The following is a 19927-nucleotide window of genomic DNA, read 5'->3' on the forward strand; positions in this document are numbered from 1 at the left end:
CAGTTACCTACTGGCGAGCTTTTCTAGGCCCTAGCACAGATGTGTGTGTTGGTAGCTTGCATAAAGCTCTGCTGAGTATGGTCACTGTATTTCATGGGAGAGTTCATGAAGCTTTCCAGTTAACCTGCACTGTTCCTGCCTTCCCTTGCATCTTGCTCCCAGCGTGCTGTATCACTTTAGGATGGAGGTGAGTGAATAGACAGGACAGAGTCAAGGTGGGGTCACTGGGCTTCGTGGGCCCTCTGGGACACCAGGAGTTAAGGTGGAACTACAAGTACAGAGTGTAACTGTCAGCCTCTCACAATGGACAGAACTGGAACCGAATCTCCAGGAATCGGCCTTTCTCTTTTCCTCTGTTGCTTGCTTTCAGAAGCCTAGACCCAAGCCTACCCCATGTCTGTCCCGCCTCTGAATCTCCAGGGAAGAGTTTCTGTTGAAATATGAAAAACATTGCAATTGTGTTGGCTGCTAAATACTACCTGTCCTTAGATGAGTTGGAATGATAGCAAACAATATCCTTGAAAGCAGGAGTGCTTAATCAGGGGTCTATAAACATAGGAAAAGAACTGACATTTTTATTTTCATTAGCCCACCCAGAGTTTCCCAAACTTTCTTGGTTCACAGCATCGTTAGCATCTCAATTTTTTCATCATGATCTTAGGCCAAAGGAAATACCTAACAATTTTGTTTATTAGGTAGTTAGATACAAACAACTAAATAAATACTAATGTCCCAACAGTGGTATAGCTGTTTTGGAGGGGAGGGCACATAAATTGAAGGGGAAAATATGATATTCTTGCATTACTACAGCCAGTTCCTTATGGAATGTGTGTGCCTGTTGGGTACCGCACAACTCCTCAAACCTTAGAACCAGAACCTTAGACACCTGCCACCCACATTTCCTATCCCACGTTGGTTTTTACATGGTACAGTCGTCCCTTGGTATCAGTGGGGGATTAGTTCTGGGACACAACACACACACACTGCTAGGCACCCAAATCCGCAGGTGCTCGAGTCCCTTATATTGCAGCAATGTGGATGGACCTAGAGATTTATATTAAGTGAAGTAAGTCAGACAGAGAAAGACACATGTTGCTTATATGTGGAATCTAAGAAAATGATACAAATGAACTTACAAAACAGAGTCACGGGTGTAGAAAACAAACTTACGGTTACCAGTGGCGAAAGGGGAGGGGAGGGATAAATTGGGAGATTGGGATTGACATATATACACACTATTATGTATAATATAGATAGCTAATAAGGACCTGTTGTATAGCACAGGGAATTCTACTCAGTACTTTGTAATGGCCTATATGGGAAAAGAATCTAAAAAAGAGTGGATGTATGTATACGTATAACTGATTCACTTTGCTGTACAGCAGAAACTAACACAACATTGTAAATCAGCTATACTCCAGTAAAAAAAAATTTTTTTTAATGGCATGGTGTTTGCATGTCCTCTGTCCTGTACTTTAAATCATCTCTAGGTTACTTATACCTAATACAATGTAAGCATTATGTAAATAATTGTAAACACAGTGTAAACTCTATGTAAATAGTTGCCAGTGCACAGCAAATTCAAGTTTTGCTTTTTGGAACTTTCTAGAATGTTTCCCCCCAAATATTTTTGATCTGCTGTTTGTTGGATCGGCAGACACAAAGGGCCAACTATATTTGCTTTTTATCACAGCAACCTAAATTCAGGCTTTGTAAGATACGATATTGTCGAAAGGAATATGGTGCAGTCTAACATTATGAATTACCTTGTGCTGCTGGTTCCTACAGTGCCTCTCTGAGTTACTGTGACACATCCTGTGGTGCTTCAACACTCAGTTTGGGAACCAGGACACTGACCATCTAATGTCTCTTCATCTTTTTCTTCTTATTCCTCTAAACTGGGAATATGTTGTAAGATACCTGTTGGGAGTAGATCCAGAAATTAGACACACAGTTGGGTCATGCAGCCTTTTTTGGGTTGGAAACAATAGGTGAAATTCTCTTCCTGTCCCTTGACCTTCAACTATCTCAACACAGTACCTGCTGGCTCCCACCTCGACGACAGATCAGTGTGAAAACAGAGAGGGAACAGCGTATTTGGATCTTTCAGATGTAAAACTTTGATTGAATTGGTTGAAGACGGTATACTTTGTCATGAGAATCCAATTAATTCCTCCATATCTGCAGATAGATTTATAAGTTTGAGTTTTCAGCCTCCTTTCCCCATTGGGCCATGGTGCTGAGAGCCATTCATTTCCTGTAGGACTGAGAGCACACAGAGAGCACCCTGCGTGCCCCCTCATTGATTTACCCTGTCCCCATGCATTCCATCTTTTGCATCTGTAAACAGCGTGCTGCTGTGTGCAGGTATGGTTGAAGATGAACTACTATTCCCTACCCCACAGTCTGGGACTTGTGAAGAACAAAAGCCCAGCATGGTCACATGGCCCTTGCACTGTCCCATCCTGCCTTTCCTCCTTTCAGCTCTTCATATGCACTGGTATCTCTCCTGCCTCCAGACCTGTGCCTGTGTTATTGCATCAGTTGTGCCTTCCCCTGTCCATCACAAGCCTTGTCCCTCTCTGCCTTACCCACCACAGGGGAGTGCACACCCTCTCTGTCCATGGCCACAGCAACCCTGCCATTCTTTTTCACAATACTCACCCAGGTATTGCTTAATCACTCAGAGAACATCATGTCGACTGCAGAGTCCCTAAGCCTGGCATGTAGCTCAGATGAGATACATTGGCTGAGCAATTTTCTGTGTGAGATTGTGAGCTGATTTCCTTTTCCAGAGCTTTGAAATTGAGCTAGAAGCCCCAGGGTGACAATCATGTGTGGTCACTGTAGCCCCTGAGTCATTCACTGAGTACTTGCTATGTACTGAAAGGACAAGAGTAAAGTAAAGATGGCCCTGCCCTTGGGCTCCCAGGTGTGTGTCTGTGGGGCTGCCCATCAGAGTCACTAGACAGAGATCAGGGAAGCACCAGGTACAGCAAATGAAAGGCATGAAGGTGACAGAGAAGGTGCCCATTGTGGCCACCATGTTGTTCGGAGTATTGATGCTAGGGGCTGGGACAGAGGTAGAGGCGACCACTGTGGGAAGAATTTACCCAAGGTTGGATCTGTGCCTTAGAAGAGTCGTCCTGGCTCTCACATAGTGTTGCTCACCAGTGCCTCTCTTTCTTGGCCCACAGCAGACTAGAGATTCTGGTGTTTTGCTGCAATATGCATGAATGACTTCTTAAAGTTTCCCAAGGAGTTTACTTGCCCACAGTCCTGAGAGGGCTGAGCTGCAAGCTACAGACTGTCTGGGTGTGGTTTCTTGAGGTGCGAGTCCTGCCTGGGCCCCAAGTGGGTACAGAACAGGAGTCCAAAGCATCCCATGATTATCCCCATGGCTCAGTTGTCGTATTTCATGATCCCTCACATCGGGGCCATGGGTGTCACCTGTCATTGGTTGTTCTCAGAGCGTCGTAAGACAAACTTTGATATATTTATGGATCCCATCTCATCTGTCAAACACGTTATCATGCCTTCTCATTTGAGCTGGCAATCTCCAGCATTTTTTTTCCTTATAAATTGATCTCAGTTGTTACAATTATGTGGGTCTTGTGCTTAGTTTTTCATGTTACTTAAGATGGGCCAACCCATCCTGGCTGTTTGCATTGGACGCTCCTGGGGGTGCATGTTCAGCTCACAAATGGGGATTTCTCAAAGCTCAACTGAAACTTCCCAGGAATCGTGTCAAATTATGGGCCACAGCAGCCCATAATAGAAGTGGCCTATCTTTCCACTTCCTGGATAAGTTACTTCTATGTGCTCTGGTTTCCTTATCTTTAAAGTGAGGATGAGGCTAGAAGCAATCTCAGAGTTGTGAGGATTTAAATATCACTGTCAGATGTGAGCTGGCAGGCTAAAAAGGGTGTTTTAGCCTCTGTGGTAGAGGTAGTGATTTAAAGCAGAGATAAGACAGAGTTAAAGGGTCAGATTTTCTGTAGAAAAAGGTCTGTTCATTTTTTGAGCAGAAAATTCAGCTTTTTTGGCTCAAGGGCCCATGTGGGCCTGGCTTGAAGGTGAAGGAAAGTGATTGTGTCCAGAGTCCTCCATCCTTTGGCTTTGCTGAGAGTCCATTTGGAGAGAGAACAGGCACAGCCCAGCCCAGAAGCTCCAGAAGTCATTTACCTTGATTTCATCTTGCCTCGGGGACACTGCTTGAAGAGTTCCAGAATGTCATTACTTAATGGAAAATTTATGGGGCTGCTTCCTCCTGGTGGGATGGGCTTGTCTCGCCCCCCTCCCTCCTCCCAGCAACCTGCGTCCTTGTGGCTGACAGAGCTCCACTGTCCTAGGGCCAGAACGTCTCCTTCAGGGTGGGGCTGCTCCTGTCCTTTGTGTGCCATAGCTTACCTGGCACATGCTTGGCTGTGTAATTCCTGAGCTGCTTTCTAGGAGAGCTCTAATAGTGGAAACCAAACTGCACATCATTCTTGATCCTCACTTAATGAGATCCTCACTTAATGCCACCCTCCCTCCCATGCTTGCTTCTCCAGCACATCCAAGACTCCCTTCCTGACGGGGCCAGAGTTACATTCATCCCCCTTTGGTCCTCTGGACATGTTGATCCTGTTGCATGAAAACCCCTCTCCCAAACGACTCCAGGTGTCCTTAAACCCCAGTGACACATTTCCTTCTTTGTGGTGCTGCCCCTTTGTCAATACTTGTGTCCAAGCACTCAGCATATCCTGTATCTTTCTGTGTCTCATTTGTGGCCACCGTCTCCCCCTTCTGTCTTATTAGCCCCAAACCCCAGTTTCTGTTGTTGCCCAATAAATGATCATCCCCATCCACTTACCTATGGAGGGTTTGTGAGGGGGAGCTCCATAGTCTCTGCCATCTTGTGGATGTCTCTCCATCCTCCCTCCTTCCAGCAGTTTTCTACAAATTCTCCTAGCCCACTGGCTTCCCCACCTGGAATCTGCAGTAAGTCTTGGCTGGCTCTCCTCTGGAGAGGGTCACAGAGTAAGGCCACAGGCCAGGCTGCCCTCATCGCTCCCACTTTATCCTTGACCTTCCCTGTCTTGATGCTTGCATCCTTAACTGTGGGTTTTTTTCTTTTTTTTTTTTTAATGAGTTTACTGTTTTGTTTATAGTACCTTTACTTTGAAAGGAAACTAAATCAGGAGCCACACATGGATATCAGTAAAATTAAAAGCCACGAGAACAAAACAATGATGTTAAATTCCATCCAAATAATAGTATCGTCTGCTGACACCTCTGAGCACAACCTTTCACACTGGCACAAACAGGGACTTTCCTTGTCAATGCTGGAATGAGAATAAAAAGAAATGAAAAGAGGGGAGTAAGTAATTAAATGCCATCTACCTAAAGGCAGTCTGTGCTTCCCTGATGGCTTCAGGGACACGGTTCTGTGAACCCTCCCATGGCCCCACCTGAGCCCTAGCATGTCACTCTGCAGGTGGCTATAGACCCTGCTTCTCTGAGATTGAGGTCCCACTCTTTATCAACTAAACCTCAGAACTTGGAGAAATCTTTTCTTTCTTCCTTGCCCAGTCACTTTAGGAATGAAGGCATGCTTTTTGTCTGCAAAGCTCCATGCACAGCCGAACGCAGCTTCCAGGTACTGCCTCCTTCTCTTGCCTCCTTAGGCTACCCTCACATCCTGCCTTAGGTCAGCAGTCATGCTCTCAGCCAGATTCCTCCCTTCCACATTACACTCAGTGTCGAGTGATTCAGCCTAGCCCCTTGTTCTCTCTTCCCTCTGTTCTCTTCTCTGAGCAAGCCCTTTCTGATGATTCTACACCTTATCCCAGCCTTTGGATGCTCCCTCTCCCTGGATCTGTATGTGGCCTCATCCTGCTTTCTTTGGGGTATGTTTACTCAAGTCGAGCTCCAGGATCCACCCTGTCCTTTCCAAGCTCCCAGCCAGGTGCACTTCATGTACCTCCCTCCCACCAGTAGCACCTCCATCCCCACTGTCCCACCTTGATTCATTGCATGACACTTCTTCCCAGGACCACATGGCCCTTAGTTCTGGCCATACTTGTACCAGAAGTACCCCTGATGGGAAAAGGAAAGTGCCTTGTATCCCCAGAGCCTAAAGCAGGCCTATCCAGTCATGTCTGCCTTTGGAAACTATTGTAGTCCACAATGCTCCTTCGAGCTTGTTGTGCTATTGCAAAGTTTCATCAGCCCATTATCAAATTAAGTTGCTTAGGGAAATGTCCCTTCGTGGTCCTGAACTCCTAGCACACTGCTCTCTTGGCTTTGGGGATGCTTTCACGGCCTGCTGGCCAGCCAGTCTCCACCTCCAGTCCCCATCACATTCTTATGCCAGATGCCCATCTGGTTTTAGCTTTGGGTGTCCCTTCCCCATCTCTAGCACTGTGTGTTCAAGAGAGGTACTAGGGATCGGCTTTGCACCTGCAAACCCTCCCTCCTGTAAGTGTTCTCCCTGGGCTGGTGTTTTCCGTGTAGAGAACTTAGAAGTTGTCATAGGAGCTGTCCCTTTCCTCTTGGGTCTTGGGAGTTACCTGGGAGGGCGTAAACTCTAAATTCTTGCTGGCATCTTGAAAGCAGTTGGACATCATTAAATAGTTAAGTTTAGCATCAGATGCAAGATCACATCAAGACACCTAACTGGCACTGCTGTAACACGCCCTTCCTCCAGCATTGGACAGTTGCTAAGATCCAGAGTCTTGCATGCAGTGGCCATGGGCTGCTCCCGCACAGGTTCCCACCCTGCAGCAGCCTTTTCCTTAGGGCAGCACTCTCTTCATGTGTTCTCTCTGGCCATTTGATAGCTAGACCTGTAATCAACCAGAGCACCCTGGAAGGAAAGCGATCTCCTTGGCCATGTCAGTTTTGTCAGGCCTCGGGCCAAGAGGTCCAACTCTCCACAGCCCCCCATGATGAACTCACCACTGAGTTGCTTTTACATAGCAAGTTCTCCCCTTGTGCTTTAAAATTCGGTAATTTGCTGGAACTGCATTTACAGAAACCACTGTGAGAACCTTGTTTCAGATTACACTTAGACTGAATTATAAAGTAATTTATCAGCAACTAGAGCGCCTAGTATGTGCTAAGTGTGTTCCAGAAAGAAAGCTGTGACAGAGCCAGCCAGCTTGCTGTGTTTTTTCTTGTGCCCTCTGCCTACCAGCTCCTGTGGTCCTAAAAATCTTCCCTCTTTTCCTAAGCCCTTGCCTGACTTCCTCAGCCACAGAGGTTTTCTTACCCTCACTGAACTCCTAGGTTTATTACTGGTGTTGCTCATTACATGCAGGCAGCTCCTAGCTTACTTTCAGTCTTTCTTCCTCCAGGGACTGATCATTCCTTTTTCTTGCCCTCAGAAAGGTGTCGGAAAAATAGTGCACAAAAAGTGCAGATGATCAGTACTTTTGAACAGATGTTTCTTTTCATTAATAGAGTGAAGAAACTCGGCATTCTGAGTAAGGGGTGAGTTAGTGCAAGGGTCCCCAACCCCCATCATCGGTCCGCGGGCTGTTAGGAACCTAGCTGCACAGCAAGAGGTGAGCGGCGGGCCAGCGAGTGAAGCTTCATCTGTTTCTCCCCATCTCTCACATTACCACCTGAACCATATCCCCAGCCCCCACCCCCACCCCGCCTTTGTGGAAAAATTGTCTTCCACGAAACCGGTCCCTGGTGCCAAAAAGGTTGGGGACCACTGGGTTAGTGTGTTTCTGAGGACAGTTTGACATTAAAAACATGAACCCACTGCCCTGTGGTTGTCCTGTTAGAGTAACTGGACAGGTGCACAAAGTCGCCCTTGCAGCGATGCTCATGGTGTGTCTTAAAGCAGGCGTTGTTGAGGGCAGTGCACAGGACAGAGTGCTAATAAGGCACTGATGGAGGGGGGACGCTCATGTGCCACCCCCAAGCCTCTAGCGGATCACAGGAGGTGCCCCTCTACACCTTTATAAATAAGCTTTGAAAAGCTGGTTAATAGAACAGTAGGTCAAGTATGGATTCATTTTTATGTTACCACAGTTACCTTGTGGTATTTCTGTAATCAGCAAACATACATTATTTAAGTTACCAAGAAAACGTTCTTCATAAGTGTGAGCACTCAGCAGTGGACTGTGTGGGCTAGTCAGGAGTGGGCAGCCTGGCCTTCCTGCTCCGTCCTGCCTGGCCCCCACTCACCAAGTGGAATCACTCACTTGGCTAGATGCTTCATGAGCCACAAATACAAGTAAGAATTTTAATGAAAACGACATGATTTGGGGCTTGCAAATCATCCTCTCTCATACACAGTGTCCTGTAAAAACTCTCAGATGTGAAAACTTGGTTTGTCGCGTATTGTACCCACTTCCTGTGAACTCCATAGCTCCCACAGACCCTTCCAGCTCCTGGTTGATTCTAGACTCCATGTCCCGGCCCTCGGAGTTGGTACCTGATCTCTCTTCCCTACTGGATGGTGAATCTTTGAGGAGCACACTCACTGGGGCCCTTTTAGTCAGTGCATGGAGTGTCTCCCCAGCCAACCTGATCAGTCTTCACCAGAGGAGCTCAGCCTTTGGAGGCCACAGCCCTGGGAGATGTGTCATTGTGAGTGGCACCCATCTGCTGCCTGGTCTCTGATGGTAGCTTTTCTCTTCCCTTGTAGAGTGCCCAGTGAAGAATGTGATGGGATCAGTAGCATGTCTGCGGAGAGCGGCCCTGGGACGAGATTGAGAAATCTGCCAGTAATGGGGGATGGACTAGAAACTACCCAAATGTCTACAACGCAGGCCCAGGCCCAACCCCAGCAAGCCAACACAGCCAGCACCAACCCCCCTCCCCCGGAGACTTCCAACCCTAACAAGCCCAAGAGGCAGACCAACCAACTGCAATATCTGCTCAAAGTGGTGCTCAAGACACTATGGAAACACCAGTTTGCGTGGCCTTTCCAGCAGCCTGTGGATGCCGTCAAGCTAAACCTCCCTGTGAGTAACTTGGGCAGGGTCCGGGGCTGCCGTCCTCAGGTCTCCTCCTGTGTTGCTCCTGGTGAGGGTGGACTTACGGGAGGGTGGAGATGCCTTTGGAGTCATTGTGAAAAGCGCGGGGTCCAGCTCTGAACTCCAGCACCCACGAGGCCCTTGACTGAGTGGTTTCAGCAGTCCTGATGAATGGAAGTGGGGAAGTAGAGAAAACGTGCTCATTGGCCTAAATAATAACTGGTTTCTTTGATACTAGCATTCTGGGCAGTATTCTGTAGGGATGTTGAAACGGGTAGAGGGCTGCTTGCAGCTTGCCTTTCAATTCCATGGGGAGCTAAAGTGGGGTCACTTGGTTGTCTGGGCCCTCCCTCCTCAGATGTGGTCGGCTCGCTTGGCCCAGTAGGTTCAGCAGACGTGGTTGGTCAAATTGTGAGAGGGACTGGCTTGCTGCAGTACCTCTTCTCGTACTGGTGGTGTCATCATCACCCAGAGCACAGGGCAGGGAAAGGTAGTAGAATAACTCCCAGGGAGCCAAGTACATGGAGGTGGCCTGGATGGAGAGAGGGAGTATGGGTGCAGCTTTGCCTCTGGCTGCCTCTGCACACCCCCTCACACCTGCCCGCCTTGTTGTGGCCACACTGCACTCGCCTTTGTTCTTTTGTACCCCTGTTCCTCTCCTTTTTCCTTTGAGAGCTTTCCATTTGCCCACATTCCTACCACATGGTTCTGGAAACTCAACTTGTATCTTTTAACTGAACCTCGGGAGCAAACAGGATAAATGTGTTAATTTTTTCCCTTTCTTCGAAGCATCAAGGACTAATTGTCTTTAAATTGCCCTCTGCTATTTGCCAAATCCCACACACTGACCTGGGCGAGGGAATTGGAATTAGCTGATTGTTGCAGTTGACCCAGACGTGGGTTTACAAGTTAGAGCTGCATGGGTATAGGATCCTCAGCCTCTGCCAGGCGTCCGGTTTCAAGAAGGAGGGACACACCAGTGTGACCTTCTCCTTGCTTGAAAGTTGCTGTATCTGTAACAGCTGGCCGGCACTATCTGTCCATTGAATACCCATCATATGCACTCAGGGGAAGAGTCGGGAGTGGGGGAGCTGCAGGTCTGGGTCACGAACCAACTGAGGAAAGGGCATGGGAACGAAAGAAGGGTCCTCACCAAATCTGCACTTCAGAGGTCACTCTCATCATTGACCACAATCAGGAGTAGAGGCAGCGAGCCCATCACTGGGGGGAGGCTCTTGGAAGAGCTTGCTGTACCAGTTTCCAGCTGGGCTAATGGGCTGGGCCCTGCAGGGTCCGCAGATGAGGTGACCTTCCCAGAGCAAATGCAAAGAATGGGGAGAGAAGGAGCTGGGGGTTGGAATCCAAGGGGGGCCCACAGCTCTTATAGCACTGGAGGGAGGCGGGAGGCCAGGAGAATCACCCGCAGAGAGCAGCCCCCCAAGTTTCTACGTCAGAGACTATAGGGAGGTCAAACAGATGAGGATTCCAACCTGACCCTACTGTTGGCCTTTAGGAGGGCATTGGTGACCTTAGGAAGATGTGACGCAGAAGTAGAAACCAGATTCGCGACGGTGTGAATAAGAAGGTGAGGATGTGAAGCCATCATTTCAAGAAACTTGGCTTTGAAGGGAAAGAGCGGCAGGGCCAGATGGAGGAGGGGTTGGTTTGTTACAGGAAGATGCAGAGGGTGCAGAGGCAAGGAGAGCTGAGAGGGTGAAAACTAAGGGGAACTGGGGGGCTTGCGATCCTGAGAAGGCAGCATCCCAGCCAGCAGGACAGACACGGGTGGGTGGTCTGTTAGGCCAAGGGGTTTGGGAGTTTGAGGTCATTCTCTGAAGTGGAGGCCAGGCTCCCCAGGGGCCACAGTGTGACTAGATGTCACCCTCAGCAGCTCTGATGTAGGAAGAAGAGAGGTGGGAGAGCTAGGGGCTAAGCCTGAGGGGTGGGGCAGGGCTGTTTGGCTGGGAGCAATGTCATACTAATGCCCAGTTTTCCAGGGACACCCCCTTCTCCAGGAAATATTAATAGGGCCACCTCAAAAAAGGGTTCATTCTTTTCCTGTTTTCTGATGCCTTCTAGATCTTTACCTGTGTTTTGGCCCCTGTTCCTTGCTGGGCTTCTTATTAGAATGCTTGTGCCTCTTTAATTCAGAACACATGTACAATTGGATTGTCTTGCCCCTAAACCCGTCTCCCTTTCAGTCTTCTCAGCCCCCATCCTCTTTTGTCATCGTCTCACCTCCTCCTTCCTGCTCTGTCCTCAACCACTATCCTGTTGGGCCTTGAACCACTTTTGACACACTGAGGCCAATTCAAGCACCTGACACCATTCTAAGTAGACCTTTGGCCGTGGAATAAAATCTAAATTTCCCCTGGGGCAGATATATTTGGACTTGGTTCTCTTGGGAAAGGTGGTCAGAGCAAATGTAACGTAGAAAGTCTGGTTCAGTCACCCCTTGAGGCTGGGCAGGGCAGTGATCTTCGCCAGCCCTATGTGTTATGCCAGTGGCTTCTGTTCCTTTCTCATGGGTGTCAGAGCAACTCAGAACCTCACACCGCTTGCTCACCTTTTCAGTATTGTCCACCACTGTTCCTGGGCAGGACCTCGGTGCTTGCTAAAGCATAGGTCTGCCCCTCTGCTGTCAGGCTTCCTCTTGGACTTGGTTCTGATAACTTCACCTGAGTCTAATTGTGAGAGCTTCAGAGAATGTGGTTCTCAGTGGGGCCGGCTGGCTGTGTGCAGGTCCCCCTTCTTGCCTGGCTCTCTGTGGTCCTTCTACCTGGAAACCTGGGCACTGTCTGATCTGTCCCCAAATTCCTCCTGTGGTTGATTTTAAAAATAAGCGTTTGGTTTTAGAATAGGTTTAGATTTAGAAAAAGTTACGATGGTAGAAAAGAGTTTGGTTAGAAGGGCTTTAGGACATCTACACCTGCCATCTGGCTTCTTCTGTTCAGCACTTGTAGAGTAAGATCCGAAGGTTTGAGGAGTGGGTCTGCTGCCGGGTGGGAGGTCGGGGGGCAGGGGGCAAGGGGGGTGTTGTGTGGTGCTTTTTGTTCTGTTTTTACTAAGGATTGTGAGGGCCGTCCATTTGATTCCTCATCTGGCACTTAACCTGGTTAGTTGTTGAACTGTATCCAGATACTAGTGGATCCTTAGTGGTAGACTGTGCAGGTAAAAGAAATGGAAGTGCGATGAACTGAAGGTAGAGGCTTTTGCTCCTTGGTTCTTTAGTGTGACAGGAAGCAAGGGATCCAGTTGTTATGGGTGGGCTTGAATGCTGGTTCTGTAGGATTTTGCATTTTATTGATGTGGAAAATTTGAAGCAGGGAGAAAGTAGAAATTACCATGGGTTATTTTACCAGATAAGAACCGGTTGTATGCTTTCCGCATTACTTACTAAAAATGAAAGGATATTTTAACATCCAAAAAAATAGAGGAAAACATAGATCTCAGTAAAGACAGCCTAGCCTGTTCCCAGACAGGACAGTTGGCAAGCTTGCACATTTTTTCTCTAAATTGCCACCCAGCTTTTAGTAATCCTTCCCTGATCCACTTTATCTTGGGGTCCCCATGAGATGGCTCACTGATATCATGGAAGAGCTTAGGTCTGCATGTCTGTAGAATGACCTGGAGTGACATCCACAGGCCTACCTGTGAGTACTGCATGGCTGCAGAGGTGACACTGGCCTTTTGCTCTCTCTGCTCTCCAGGATTACTATAAGATCATTAAAACACCTATGGATATGGGAACAATAAAGAAGCGCTTGGAAAACAACTATTACTGGAATGCTCAGGAATGTATCCAGGACTTCAACACTATGTTTACAAATTGTTACATCTACAACAAGGTGAGATGTGGGGGGCTGATGGAGAAGGAGAAGGTAAAGGAGGAGGTGGGCGTGTCTGGAACCCATTGGGCAGGGGTGCTGGGTGCAGGTGGGATCAGAGTCCAACAAGAGGAGACCATTGGCGGCGGAGGTGAATGGGACTGCTGGTTTTGCCTGTGACTGGGTGTGTTTCTTTTGAGGCCAAAAACATTTTGGTCATGTCTCCAAGCTGTCCTCGTTAGCTGGAAGCATGTGCTTCTGATACCCTTGGGACTTTGGTTCTTGAGCATGTCTAGTAGAGAAGGTGTGAAAAGGACAGTGACGACGCATTAAGAAGTCTGTTTGGATGACACAGATTGTCAGGAAGGAGCCTACCAAGATATAGTTGTACAAAGGTGTGCTCAAACAGAAACGGAAAATGTGAGAGAGGGTACAGTGGGGCCCACCCGCCGCACCTGGAACTCTGGACATGACCATTGACAGCTAATGGCCATAGAATCAAGTGTCCCCTTGCAGGGTCTTACATGTAGACATAAATATCACTTAACCCAGTAGCCAAACCATTCAGCTCGATTGTGCCTTGAAGCCAGATGATTTGTTTAAAGTCTCAGCTCTCACCACTAGCTTTAAGGGAAATGTGGACAGATGAGGTTCTCCATTTAGAGCTGAGTGGGAACAGCATTGGCAGAGCGGGGACCCATAAGGCAGTGTGAAGTAGGCATTTCCCCAAGCCCCAGTGAGCTGCTTTGGGGATATACTAGGGAACATTATTGGAGCCCTGCTCATGTATCAGCGGCAAGAAAGCCTGTGTAATTCACATAATTCTAGTGAAGTTGCATTATGTCGGAGGAGGCTCTAGTGCAAGGCGGGGGGGGCCTGTGTGTGATTGGCAGTGCTTGATAGATACTTAAGGCATTGGGATGGTTTCTCAAGCCAGAGGTTAAAAGACTAGAGAGGCAGCAGACCTGCAGGCATATGAAGCTTCCATGATGCCAGGTAGGATAGCTGTGTTTTGGCCCTTCGGGGTTTAGATTGGGGAAGGACCCTGAATATGATGCTCCACACTTTGGGGCATAAGGTGGGGAGCTCTTGTTCTGTCTAGAAAGGTGGGGAGGGCTTTCCAACCCTCACCCCATGTGTGTCCTCTTTTAGCCTGGAGATGACATAGTCTTAATGGCAGAAGCTCTGGAGAAGCTCTTCTTGCAAAAAATCAACGAACTGCCCACTGAAGAAACTGAGATCATGATAGTCCAGGCAAAAGGAAGAGGACGTGGGAGGAAAGAAGCAGGTAGGGTACCTTCCGTGTCCCCAACACTATTAGCTTCGCACTGAAATAGCCTGTGGCAAAGTGGGGACCCATAAAGCAGTGTGAAATGGGCATTTCCGCAAGCCCCAGTGAGCCGCCTTGGGGATATACTGGGGAACAGTAAAGCAGGGAAATTGGCTTTATTTCTCCCTAGTCTTTGCCAGCCTTCTCCAAATTCACTGGGAGACTGGGAGTGGTGGGAAGACAACTATATTATACACTCCCTGCCTTGTTGCTGTTTGGGTATGGTGAGGCCAGGTTCATCAGGGGAACCAGCCCAGAAGGTCATATGACCATGTGACCCTCCAGCAAAGTAGAAAAAATTGGGCCTAGCCTTTTTTTTTTTTTTTTGATGGACTTCAGTTAAAAAGAAAGTATAACTTTTTCAAAGCATTTTTAAATTATTTGAATTCTTCATCCCACCAGTGCTATAGTCAGTCTTTGTTTTTCATTTTAGATAAATTAACCTGATCAAGGGCAGTTTTAATTAATACTACAGTCCTAGAGCCTTAAGGTTTGTTATTTGAATTATTTATTAATACACTTGTGTTGGAGCCATGTCTGCTATTTGATAGTCTTCTGAAGTCAAGCCCTCTTTGTCTATCTTAGCACCTACCCCTGCCCCCCAGCCTGACACAGGATTCCGAAGGCCAGCTGGTAGGGAGTAGCCTACTCATGAAATGTTTCTGTCTAGGAAAAGTTTAAACAGCTGCCTTCTGCATCTTGCCATCCGCAGCTCCGTGCTGCAGAAAGGTGATGTTTGCAAGGTAGCCTGTGCTGAGTTGTTTGCTTCTCTAAGGAGTGGGCTTTCACGTGACTTCCTATCCCGCGTGGAAGTAGTGGCTTCATGGGAGCAGAGGGGGTTGGCTAGATCCCCTGCAGTGCTGAGGGGTAGCCAAGGAGAGCTGGTCTTGAGGGTCACCCCTTAGCCATGGAACCTGCCCAGAGGCGTCCAGTATCCTTACGACCAAGGACCCCCATCCTCCCTGCCTGGGACAAGGGGTTTGGTCTTTACATGGGGTGGATGTAGGGCCTCCTGTGTTTCGACTCACCCACACAACTGCAGGGAGGCAGTCTGAGCCGGTCATGAAGGACAGCAGCCGTCCAGCCTCCCCCTGTGATTCAGAGAGGTGGGGGTAGCCAATTTCCAGAAACCTTGGCCAGGGCTGCCGATTCCGGCCCCCTGCCAGAAATGCTTACTCAGAAGGCAGTGTTTCTGGGAATGAGGACAGCTCTGCCTGAAAGCACCAAGGAGCATTTTTTTTTTTGCTGTCACTGTCCTGGTGCTAACTCTCACCGTGTGTTTCCTGTTCCTTTGGCTCAAGCCTTCATGCTCGTGAAGGGGTCTCTGTGCCCGAGTCCCCAAGTCAGGACTTGGAGCCAGGACACCCCAGGAAGTGTGGAATGTGGTGTGCCACTGCTCTCAGAGCCCCCTGGGACAGGTGGAGAGATTTGGCTGAGGTCCAAGGTATTTAGGCTGTTCTGTCTCTTAGACAAATAGTTACAGAGACACTGTGTGCCATGCCCACACCGATATGTGCTTGCCACGTGTGGCAGTGTCCCCACAAGGTCAGCCGGCGTGCAGGCATGGCATCTAACCACCTGTCCCTTTTATGATTGGTAGGGACAGCAAAACCTGGCGTCTCTACGGTACCAAACACAACGCAAGCATCGACTCCTCCGCAGACCCAGACCCCTCAGCAGAATCCTCCACCCGTGCAGGCCACACCTCACCCCTTCCCCGCTGTCACCCCAGACCTCATCGTCCAGACCCCTGTCATGACAGTGGTGCCTCCCCAGCCACTGCAGACGCCCCCGCCGGTGCCCCCCCAGCCACTGCCCCCGCCCGCACCAGCCCCCCAGCCTGTGCAGAGCCACCCGCCCATCATCGCGGCCACCCCACAGCCTGTGAAGGTGAGCGTCCTGTGCGTGTGTGTGGCCCAGCCTGACCACTGGCTGGCTCCGGTCACCTCAGCTAGATGACCCTTGCTTCCCCTTCCACTCCATTGTAGTGAGGCTTACAGAAGACAGTCACCTATCCTTGCTGATGCTTCTGGCTCCCAGGGCACTTGTGGGAATTTAGGACCTGGGGGGATCAAGCTGTGTTTAAATCAGCACAGCCTGAAAGCTGCTGTCTTGCTGACCCACAGATCGAGTAATTGAGTAACACCTCCCAGGGGGTTGCTGCCCCCCTTCCTGTTTCTAATTTAGACTGCATATTTGCAGATGCTGTCTAAATAGTCTCTGAAATGTGCCTCCCATGGGTGGCCAGAGTGACAGAGGTTGGCTCTGGGAGAGGTCCCTGGCATGTAGGAAACTGCTTTCAGAAGTCTCTTTGGCCTCTGGTGAGCAGATCCCACACTTAGTTGTGTGCTTTCTCCTGCCACTGGCAGGGTCCTGTCCCAGCTGCAGAACAGAGTGGTGGGACAGGGTTTCCCTGTTTTCAGTCCTTCACCTGTGGAATTTACCTTTGGGCCCTGTTCCCTGTGAGTGTTGAGACCCTAGAAAGGACCTGGCTTCAGGAGTGACCCTGAGGGCCCGCTGTGCCGGCCGCTGCCTCTGACCGTGCCTATCGCGCCTGTGCTCTCGGCAGACAAAGAAGGGGGTTAAGAGGAAAGCGGACACCACCACCCCCACCACCATCGACCCCATTCACGAGCCACCCTCACTGCCCCCGGAGCCCAAGACCACCAAGCTGGTGGGCCCCCGGCGGGAGAGCAGCCGGCCTGTTAAGCCCCCGAAGAAGGATGTGCCCGACTCGCAGCAGCACCCAGCGGCAGATAAAAGCAGCAAGGTCTCGGAGCAGCTCAAGTGCTGTAGTGGCATTCTCAAGGAGATGTTTGCCAAGAAGCACGCAGCTTACGCCTGGCCTTTCTACAAGCCCGTGGATGTGGAGGCGCTGGGCCTGCATGACTACTGTGACATCATCAAGCACCCCATGGACATGAGCACAATTAAGGTTAGTGGGTGTGCCCCTGGAGCTGGGGAACGGGCTCCCTGGGACAAGGAAGGCCAGCACCTCTGAGGCCTGTCCAAGAGGAGGGCCCGGTCTTAGTAGCTGTCTAGGCTCTTCTCACCAGCCCAGGGAAGCCCAGTGCCCCCTGCTGGAGATTATGGGGACATCATCTGAGATCATGTGGACATTTTGGTCACAGACAGCAATGCTGCCCTTTCCCTCATCTGAGGATGAGCCCTCTTGTGGCCCTGAGGCCCAGTGCCTATAGATACCTTCACACGGTAGATGCTTCTGGAGCGTTTGGGGAGCGGTGACTTTGCCAGGCTCTATGTCATGGAGAAGGCCTTGGTGTCTCTTAGTAAGAGGCACACAAGTGCTGGCATTTTCACTGTAGTATTTTGAGGCCTTTTTGGTTTTGTTTATTTTAAGCCTTTTGGCACTTTTCTCCTTCTGAGAGTGGAGTAAGCCTGCCCAAACGTGGGATGGGCAGAGCAGGGGACATTGCTGTGTTTCTTTTGACCAGTGCCCTGTCCGATGTCACAAGGACAAGTACAGGCCAGGTCAGAACTGGGCCCAGCCCTCCCTTTGCAGTTCTGGCTTAAGCACTACCTCTGTGGCTTCTCTGTCCACTTGCCTTTTAGCCAGGCACAGTGGGTGGGTTTGGATGCTAGCAGGGCAGTTCCTGGCCCTGGGACTTGCTGTTGGAGTATCTCCTTGTCTACCTGGTGCTGAGAACTGGGGAGATAACCTCTCCCCACTATGATCTGGGTTAAACCCAGAGCCATTGAGAAGTTGACTTGCTCCTTCCTACAGGCAGCCCTCCTTGCTGCTACCTCCCCATTGGAGCAGGGGCAGCCATGGCTAACCAGGACCCGTCCTGTCTTTCTAGTCTAAACTAGAGGCCCGTGAGTACCGTGATGCTCAGGAATTTGGTGCCGATGTCCGATTGATGTTCTCCAACTGCTACAAATACAACCCTCCTGACCATGAGGTGGTGGCCATGGCCCGCAAGCTCCAGGTGAGGCTCTGGGGGAGCTCCGGGTGTGGCATCCTGCAGAGGAGCAGGCTGGCTGGGGTCCTGGGTGGGCCAGGCCACTATGGGCCTTGGCAGATTTTGTCACTTGCTTTGGTATAATGCCATGTTGCTTTGGAAAAGAGTGGACTAAAGTCAGGATAACACATAAATTTTACATTAGGATTATTTCCTTATAATTAAAGCAGGGTGGTTGGTTATGGTCTTGAGCATTTTGGATTTTGGGGTGTTCCACTGAAAGCCCCCCACCCCCCTGCATTCGGTTGCCCTTGGCTGGAAGAGTGCGCATCCTGTGCATGGCCCAACCTCTTCTCCAAAACAGACCTGTCTCAAGTCGGCGAGGGACACTCTTGCCAGGTAGACAGTTTGTCACAGTTGTGAGCTGAAATAACTGCCCAACTGTGGGCATTTCTTCACCAGAGCCTTGAAAGCCTTTGTTTGCCTTCCTGCTTCAGGGTGGCTGCTTCTAGATGTTCTGTGTGGCCATGATGCACTAATGGGTGGGATTCGTGACCCCTTCAAGTTGATTCTGGGTGATGTACACTGTGGAGTGCACACATGGGTGGAAAGGGGGGCAGATTACAGCATAAATAGGTGAACTAACTCCACTTTTTTCTATTTAAAAAAGAAAGGAAAAGCATATACCCAAATTTAAACAGAGACCTATCTTTGGGTAGAACGATGAGGAGTTAAAAATTATGGAGAAAAAAGTCGATATTTAGTACTGTTATAATCTGGTTTTTTTTTATTATTATTATTTGAAATTACACATAATAAAAATTCCCAACCTCTTCTCACCAAGGCCCCAGGTTGCACTTCTGCTTTCAGGGTCAGAGCAGACTGTGGGCTGGGCCACCTGCTGTCACAAGGTACAGGTCCAGTCTGCACATCCTGCATCAGGCCCTCTCCTGGCATCTGGGTGGGGCTTTCTCAAACCAGGCTTTCTCAGCCATCTGTGAAATGCTTCCAGAAGCGAGGCTTGCAAAAGGCCTTTGGTGACCTGTGGGTTGGTGTCTATCAGAGGTCACCTGAGCCCTGCTTGCCCACCTGCCTCCCAGTTCTGTTAGCTCCACACATTGTCATGCATTCACCAGCATAGTGTCTCCTATGTCATCATGTTGGAGCCAAGGCATGGTCCCCTTTGTTCTTTCAGTGCAGCCTGTCTGGGTTAGCCTTTAGTGCCCTGAAACTCTAGGTGTTTAAAAAAAAAACAACTTACTAACATGGACTTGGCTATGGGTTTTTTTTTTTTTTAATTTTAATTTTATTTTTTTTCTGCTTTATAACAAATTTAATCAGTTATACATATACATATGTTCCCATATCCCCTCCCTTTTGCGTCTCCCTCCCACCCTCCCTATCCCACCCCTCCAGGCGGTCACAAAGCACCGAGCTGATCTCCCTGTGCTATGCGGCTGCTTCCCACTAGCTAGCTACCTTATGTTTGGTAGTGTATATATGTCCATGCCGCTCTTTCGCTTTGTCACAGCTTACCCTTCCCCCTCCCCATATCCTCAAGTCCATTCTCTAGTAGGTCTGTGTCTTTATTCCTGTCTTACCCCTATGTTCTTCATGACATTTTTTTTTCTTAAATTCCATATATATGTGTCAGCATACAGTATTTGTCTTTCTCTTTCTGACTTACTTCACTCTGTATGACAGACTCTAGGTCCATCCACCTCATTACAAATAGCTCAGTTTCGTTTCTTTTTATGGCTGAGTAATATTCCATTGTATATATGTGCCACATCTTCTTTATCCATTCATCCGATGATGGACACTTAGGTTGTTTCCATCTCCGGGCTATTGTAAATAGGGCTGCTATGA

General features: G+C 49.1%; 1 protein-coding gene across 2 annotated transcripts in view; it reads left to right on the plus strand.

Annotated features, from left to right (window-relative positions):
- Nucleotides 1–8666: 8666 nt before the first annotated feature.
- BRD4 (bromodomain containing 4) overlaps nucleotides 8667–19927 on the plus strand; it is a gene marked incomplete at both ends in the record, with an annotated part of 33653 nt that continues 22392 nt past the window's right edge. The window contains 6 exons of one of the 2 annotated variants that reach the window (XM_079703211.1): nucleotides 8667–8966; nucleotides 12689–12826; nucleotides 13958–14093; nucleotides 15736–16025; nucleotides 16705–17070; nucleotides 17957–18085. In XM_079703211.1, coding sequence (XP_079559337.1) covers nucleotides 8682–8966; nucleotides 12689–12826; nucleotides 13958–14093; nucleotides 15736–16025; nucleotides 16705–17070; nucleotides 17957–18085 — 1344 coding nt within the window. The remainder of the gene's footprint in view (nucleotides 8967–12688; nucleotides 12827–13957; nucleotides 14094–15735; nucleotides 16026–16704; nucleotides 17071–17956; nucleotides 18086–19927) is intronic. The other variant, XM_079703212.1, reaches the window with a different exon arrangement.

Source organism: Hyperoodon ampullatus (genome assembly GCF_949752795.1).
Source record: "Hyperoodon ampullatus genome assembly, chromosome: 4".
In the NCBI taxonomy this organism is placed as follows: domain Eukaryota; kingdom Metazoa; phylum Chordata; class Mammalia; order Artiodactyla; family Ziphiidae; genus Hyperoodon; species Hyperoodon ampullatus.